The sequence below is a fragment of the Lithobates pipiens genome, unplaced genomic scaffold (assembly GCF_037356315.1).
Source record: "Lithobates pipiens isolate NorthernLeopardFrog02 unplaced genomic scaffold, aLitPip1_a1.2 Scaffold_30, whole genome shotgun sequence".
NCBI classification, from domain to species: Eukaryota; Metazoa; Chordata; class Amphibia; order Anura; family Ranidae; genus Lithobates; species Lithobates pipiens.
The window spans coordinates 178,189,850-178,197,888 of NW_027507791.1; the positions used below are offsets into that span (position 1 = coordinate 178,189,850).

At 40.8% G+C, this 8,039-nt stretch overlaps 1 protein-coding gene across 1 annotated transcript; it reads right to left on the reverse strand.

Moving 5' to 3' along the window:
- Positions 1–4,807: 4,807 nt before the first annotated feature.
- Positions 4,808–6,682, reverse strand: LOC143942280 (olfactory receptor 10A7-like). The gene has a single exon (XM_077463519.1). It carries the CDS (start codon positions 6,673–6,675, stop codon positions 5,740–5,742), a length of 936 nt encoding a protein of 311 aa, XP_077319645.1. The 5' UTR covers positions 6,676–6,682; the 3' UTR covers positions 4,808–5,739.
- Between the last annotated feature and the right edge of the window lie 1,357 nt (positions 6,683–8,039).

Consider the following 8,039-nt stretch of genomic DNA (forward strand, 5'->3'; position numbering starts at 1 on the left):
TAGGCTGGTCATTTGAGTCTCCCAGTGGGACAGGAGAGCCGGGGCGAGTGGCAGGAGGGGGGTGTCCCCTCCCACTGCTTGTAATAACAATCAAGCACATCCATTGTTATTACAAGAGAGCCAATCGTCAGCTCTAAAAAAATGGTACAGGGCATCACTACGGTATAACCAGTTGAAGTTAAATGATGTACAGGTAACTCGGACTTTTGCAAGAAAACAAGTTGCAAAAAAAAAACTGATACAGCATATACAATTGCTACACAAGTCATATTGTAATTGAATGTTATTAAAACAACCTTTCCCTTTTGGTCTGCAGCACTGTAATTCTCTGTATTATGCAATATGTCTACCTGGAGGTGCTCTGTACACTGATGGTGTACAGAATGCCCCAGAAATTTAATTTCCTGTTCGTGTGATACTGATTTTCCCAGAAGTCTGCACTATAGTACAAGTCAGATTTTGGGCATCCCCTGCAACAAAAAGAACCTTTTTGGGGAAATACTCCCAAAAGGAAATCACCTCTAAAGGCATGCACACCCTGTCAGTTTCCTCATTAGAGCCCTGCAGGTGCAGCACCTGATTGATAATTATGAAATCACTCCCATACATTGGCGGACATTTTTGACACTATTTTGGGACCATTGTCATTTATACAGGGATCAGTGCTATAAAAATGCACAGATTACTGTGTAAATGGCACTGGCATTGAAGGGGTTAAACACTAGGGGGCAATTAAGGGGTTAAGTGTGTCCTAGGGAGTGATTCTAACTGTGGGGGGATTGCCTCACTAGAATATGACAGAGATCACTGCTCCCGATGACAGGGAGCAGTAGATCTCTGTCATGTTACTAGGCAGAACAGTGAAATGCCTAGTTTACACAGGCATCTCCCCGTTCTACTGCTCCATGACATGTTTGCGGGCCCCCGGCAGACATCGAGTCTGTGGTACCCGCAGGCACGTCGGGCTCCTACAATGCCGTGATTGAAAGGTGACGTACCTGTACGCCCATTTGCCCAACCGTGCCATTGTGCCAACATATATCGTCGTGCGCTGGTCGGCATGTGGTTAATAAAAAGGTGATGGTGATCTCACTTTTATTAGAGATCAAGATCATTCACTTCTGGTGCTGCAATTTTTAAAATATAATAACAAATATAAATTACATGTTTGCTATTGTTGTTCCCTTGATAAGCCAACACTGTAGATGTCTGCATTCTTCCCTTGCCTACAAATACTGCAGCTGCTGACTTTTAATAATCAGACACTTACCTGTCCCAGGGTCCAGCGATGCGGGGAAAGCTCTAGTAGTCACTCACCTCTTTGCAAGACAGTGATGGAGTCAAACACACCTTGCACTATGTGCAATAATCCTTCCAAAGATGACTCCACTGCTCCTTGCTGGTTTCTAATTTAGACCTTCATGAACCCAAGGAATGATACAGAACTAACAGAACGAATTGCATCAAAAATGCAACCATCAGACCCCCCCCCCCCCCTCACGCCAGGGTACTAGGTGTAATCCTAGACTCTGACTTGTCATTTTAGCCCCAAGTCCAATCGTTGGCAAAAGTTTGTAGAATTCACCACCGTAACATCTCTAAAATTCTCCCCTTTTTAACAAATGAAGCCACGAAGCTCCTCGCGCTATATAAATCCTGAATAATAATAATGAATAATAATAATAGAGATTCTTCCCACTGTGTTAGTTCCAACTCAGATCCAAATATAATCCACAGTGGCCAATGATGGTTTCAATAATCGTGGAGGTGGAACCTGGTGGTGGAACCTTATCACAAACGAGTGAGATCTTTGATGTATCATACTGTATATGCTTTTAACCTTTTAAACAAATGTGAGTTGTATATTAGCATTAGGATCTTTTAAAATCCCAATGATATTGCACTATTGGAGGCACTTTTTTCTCTTTTTATGTATTATTGAAACCATTCTTGGCCACTGTGGATTATATTTGGATCTGAGTTGGAACTAACACAGTGGGAGGAATCTCTATTAGTTCTGTATCATTCCTTGGGTTCATGAAGGTCTAAATTAGAAACCCGCCACGAGCAGTGGAGTCATCTTTGGAAGGATTATTGCACATAGTGTGTTTGACCCTTGCAGGGTCTTGTAAGGAGGTGAGCGACTACTGCATGTGGTGGTGGTAGCACTTTACACTTAGAGGTTGTGCGGAGTAAATAAATACTCTGCATCTCTTTGTGTGTCAACAGAGGAGATTTTGACTCTTGTTTTTTTTTGCATATTCAAGTGTGCACATTATTTTATTACTACCATTACTATTGAACTTTTATTTTTCCGTGTATCACATTTTGCACAGGATTATTATTTTGATTATTTGTATTTGTTAAAATGAAAATGTGACAACGCTGCATCAAATAATTAATACTGTTATTTTATGTGTGAGCACTATTTAGTGACAGCTGCAGCACTAGCAGTATTGCACTTGTATACAATCGACCATTATACTACATGGTAGCGTGCAACTATTTCCCTTTAAATAATCATTTATTCTTGTCACTAGATGCACATATGTGAGTAAATTATGCCAGTAAGCTGATCGCATAATACAAAAATAGGCTATAACAACCAGCTGCTGCATACATGTATCTATGGAGGCAGGGCTGCTGTTAGAAATCACGGGGCCCCATACTACCTACCTGGCCTCCCTACTGCCACCTGATTTTATTTATTTTATTTGTTTTTTAAATTGCTGAATGGCAACTTTACACTGCAAGACTACAGTGCAACTGTGAGCCAGGTATTTGGCTTCAAGGTGCAGAGTGGCCCCATTCAAATCAATGAGAAATTTGACAGGTGGTGCTGACTATCAAACTCTGCAGCCTGCATTAAAAATGCTGCACTTGTGTAAAGTAAAACAGCGCAGCCATGGCATGTACAATATGCAGCCCTGTCTAACTATATGACAGCCGGGTTCTGAAGGGGCATGACCAAAAAAGATCTGCTGGCCATCTCCCGATCAGCACTCTCAGCCAATGGCTGAGAGCACTGACCAGAGTGTTCTGGCAGTGGGGCCATCCCTCTGTCGGAACACAATAGAACAGCAGGAGAGATCACTGTACGAACATAGGATTGTTAGTACAGCAGCTCCGACCAGTGGTGTCAGTTACCCGCTGGGTATAACGGAAAAACTAAAACTAAAACTAACAGTGTGTACCAGGCATTAGGCCGCATTCACATTTGACATTTCCTGGATGTGTGCCAAAGTGCACAGGTAACGTGCATTTTGCAGTGTATTTTGGAAATTGACAATGGCCCCCCAAATGCAATTAGCAGACCTGTGTTTTGTCATGTTGCAAATCTGCATGCCTTAAAATGTTCTAGAGCCTCTATGATGTGTTTGTCACACATAGAGTAGACCTTTCACTTGAATGGGTTGCCTTATGTGCAAAGAACAAGCAAAAAAAAAAAAAAAAACACAAGCAAGAACACGTGTTCCCACTATGCAAAGTATAAAGGGGTCCTTAGGGGTAGTATATAGAAATGGCTGGGCAGAGAGGTCCCTCTGGCAGAGATGTGTCCACTGGCTCCTAGCTCCAGCACTGAAGTGGCAGCTACCTGCAGTGCTAGGCTGGCTCCATATTCACCCCTCTCCAAAATCCTAAAGTTTCACTCCAGCAGCAACCCCCCCCCCCCCCACACACACACACACAGACACACACACACACACTCACCGCCTCTAGCAGAAACACTACTCCATCCAAACCCTGGAGTTCTCAATGAACACAGAACAACAGAACAGTGACAACATGATCCGAAGAAAGGGGGAGCAGAGGTTAGGACTCAGGGAGGAGGTGGAGCAAGCTTCCTGCTCATTCATCACCACTTACAGGAGTTAACACTGTTGACTAATGGCTGGGGGGAGACAGAGAGGGAGTTTCAGGACCCGGCACAGGCAGAAACTTTTCAGATGACTCCTTCTGCTCCAAATTGGGACACTTTGTAAGAATATAAAATTGATCCCTCTGTAGAGCTGCTGGAGGGAGAAAGCCGGGGCAGCGCTGCAGGGGGATCCACAGGTGTCACAAGGCAGTACAGCTGTCTCTCCTCTCCTGTAGGTGCCCTGGCGCCTCTTCTGAAGTGACAGGGCAATACAGCCAGCCCTCCTGTACCAGGACTAAACTCTATTAGCAGCCCTGTATGGAGGGCTGAGGTTCTGTCTCCAACAACTCTTGATCATGACTTCTGATTTTGAGCCAGCGGCTCAGGCTCCCAATCATGTTACCACTGTGAGAGCCATATAATGGAGTCTTTAAAGGATAATTTCACCTTTAGGAACATGCTACATGTTCTAATTTTTAGGGTGGAACATGTAACATGTAGATCTAGAGATAGCGATCAGGGGGGGTTGAAGATCTCCTGCTTGCTGTCACTATTTAAAAAAAAGAGTTCCGTGAATGGGAAACTACAAGTATTGACAGACTTTGCGACTGTCGGCCTGTAGTTCTTAATGAACTACCAGGGTGTGGTTGAGTGCTCTAGGTAGTTCATTGTTTCTTTCTGTCAGTGTGTATCTGTCTTCCCATACGAGCAGAGAGATGCACTGAAAAGTCTGCAGGAATCCTGAATGGAACCCATGACCTGCAGATCATGCATGCAATGCTTTCCAGGCTCCTAGTAAAGAAAATAATAAGTGCACATTTTTTATACTTGCGAAACTTTCTATAGCCCATGGGACTTTTATCGAGTCACAACACCAAGGTAAAATATAAGAAAATGTATTACATGAAAAAATACACATCTTATAAAACACATATCATTATACATGTATACCAACAGGGCAAAAACATCATCAAATGGCATTCAAGAACCTTCAAGTTTGAAAAGATCTGACATCAAGATATGACAACTGAGCTGATGCTGTCCATCAGTCAAGATAGTCTGTGCTTAAATTCTCTACGCGTTTTGCAAGATAAAAACTTGCTTCTGCAGGAGAAGCCTACAGAGTCATCTGGAGATAGAAAGCACATGAGAGGTTAAAAGGTATATAAAAAAAAAATAAAAAATCCCCACCCGGCTTGATATTAGAAACTTCTGTCCAAGAACCTTCACGTAGATAAAATATAGTTGACTTATAATTAAAATCCAATAACTAAAACTTCCAAATCTGTAATAACAGGCCAGGAGGAGGCCATTACAGGTGCACATCAGACTCTACCAGGGAGTTGTAGAGAGGCAGGGAAGATGGAATGAACAGGTGCCCAATATGTGGATCTCCAGACGTTCCAACAGTTCAATGATCGGGACTGAGACACAACCGGTACCAGCATCCTTTTGTATGATCCTTTAACACCTCTTGGCATTTAAGCCCACTTAAAGGGCCATGGAAGATGGCATAACGTTTTGGTCAGAACTAGATTCTTCCTTATATGGGTATATGTATACTCTGCTTTGTTTGAAATTAACACATTCAGCAGACCATTATTTCTTGTTGGGGCTTCTGTGCACTACCAAAAAACTTGTCCTGAAGGATTATACATTTTGGCTCTTTTGTTTTAACAGTGCCATTATACAGTCAATGTAGCCTAATTACAAAATCACATAATTGTACCAGCCCTCCAGTTTTATTTTCACATTTTGTCTAAAAATAAGTAATGCCAACTAAAACAAAGTAAATGTAGCAAAAAAGGAAAATGAAAAAATGAAGATGAAAAAAAAAAAAATGTAAGCAAGTACTATTACTATTGCTTTCTATAATAACATTACCCATTAGGTTTTATTAGGTGCTGTTTAATTAATTTTCTTAAGGCATCCTTAACGTCTGTGTTCCGTAAAGTATAAATAAATGGATTTAATAACGGAGTAACAACGGTATACATGAGAGCAAGGAACTTATCATAGTGACTGCCGCTTGGCCTGCTGTATACAATAATGGCACTACCATAGAACATGCTTGCTACAATAAGATGGGATGAACATGTTGAAAAAGCTTTCTTTTTCCCTGAAATACCCCTGATCTTCAAGACTGTACACAATATTTGAATGTACAGTACAACTATTGAAATAAATGGAGTAATAACCGACAGGAAAGCTGCTAAAACAGTGGTCACATTGCTTAAAAACAGGTCAGAACATGCCAATCTCTGCAGTGGAGCCAGATCACAGAAGAAATGATCAATTTTATTGGGACCACAGTACTCCAGAAGCATTGTAACAATTGCAGGCATAAAAGATATTATGAATCCAAATATCCATGGAAGAGCAGCTAACTGCAAACAAAATGTACCATTCATAATAGTTGAATAATGCAATGGGTTGTTGATAGCTAAATATCGATCAAAGACCATCAAAGCAAGAAGAAAACATTCAGCTTCTCCCAATGCATGGAAGATATACACCTGTAGGAAACAGCCAATGACAGATGTACTTCCATCTGTGCTTATAAGGATAGCTAAAAGTTTTGGAACAGTTACTGAAACAAACAATATTTCTAAAAAAGCAAATGTGCTGATAAAAAAGTACATTGGAGTCTGAAGAGTAGGGTATGCTCTAACTAAGATAATTATAGTAATATTTCCAATGACACATACAATGTAGGCTAGTAAAACAACATAAAACATTGAATTCTGTAACTTGTAGAAGCTGGAAAAACCCAGTAGAATAAATTCCTTTACCACAGTCTTATTTACATTGGTCATTATTTTTAGATATAACATCTGGAAAATTAAAAATTTGTGTTTTAGTTTTATGTAATCTTTACTACAATATAGGTGGTAAATTTACTAGTTCTCTTAGCTAGGTGAACCTATGTTCCCAATAATCCAACAACATACAATGAAAAGCAATTTTAATTATTTATTTTAATTTCCGCTGCAAAGTGAATCTGTTTGTATCCATTGATCCCTAGAATGTTCTAGTTAAGGAAAGTTAAAGGTAATAAAAACTGTACCAAAATTCACTGTTAAAGTGCAACTTTTAATATAAAACAGATAAAGTAAGTGTAATTTGAACTTGGAAGCATACATCTTAAAGATGTATTACAAAATATGAACACATAAAGTTTATTTGCATGTGCCAAGACCTGGGTTACTTGCTGGTGGTACTGTGCTGTCCAGGGATGTTGTAGTTCTGGTGTTCACCAGCGGGTGTCTTCCAGCTGCCAGTAGTTTCCAGCAATCAGTCTCCATCTAATGCTGGCTGCTGGGCTGGTATTTAGTTCCTGCTCTATTCGTGCCTCTTGCATCAATGTTTTGCTTTGCTAGCAGATACTGCTAACTTTAAAAAAAGGGGCGAGAAGCAAGAAGTTGGAAGGAGAGGAATGAAAGTGGGAAAACAACCTAACAACAACCAATCATGTACAGAGTCAAGTCAAAACTGTGTTTCTATCAACTCAAATTACCTAATTTTAGCTTCAAGCTATTTAAATTCTAGACCAATACACATTCCAGTGTGAATGGACAAATATTCCACTGCTGCTTTTGTATGTTAACCCGTCAAAATGCCTGAACAGCAGCTGCAAGTGATTGAATTTAGCCACTGTTTGGGTGACACATTTTTGATTTTTCAATCAATTGGCTTGCTATGGGGCACTTAGCGGCGGAGGAGCCAAGAGCACTGAGGAGAGGAGGATTGGGGTTGCTTTTTGCAAAACCACAGAGCAGGTAAAAATGACATGTTTGTAAATGCACGCTACTTTTTTAATATTACAATAACAATTACTTTAAGATAGGTGAAAGTTGTCTTAGTGAATTAATTCCTGTAAAGCCCCACAAGCAAGAAACTCTCCTGGACAGGTTTGACTTAAGAGATCATCACCCTGTCACAGCTGATGACATCAGACCAAGTCTGTACAGTAAAGCTGGCCACAGATGGATCATAATTCAGTTGGTTCAGCAGGGACCTGCATCACAAACAGGAATGTTGTAAAAGTTTTGATCAGTGCTGTACCGCTGATTAGTTTATTGCTGACAGCCGAGGAGTCCCTACTGTCAGAATTAGCGCAACGTGGGAGATTCCGCCATCCACCTTGAATGTGTGGCTGGGGGAATCCGTTCATTCATCC

Excerpts from the sequence above, each read along its gene's own strand:
- LOC143942280 (XM_077463519.1), bottom strand. The coding sequence starts at position 6,675 with ATGACCAATGTAAATAAGACTGTGGTAAAGGAATTTATTCTACTGGGT.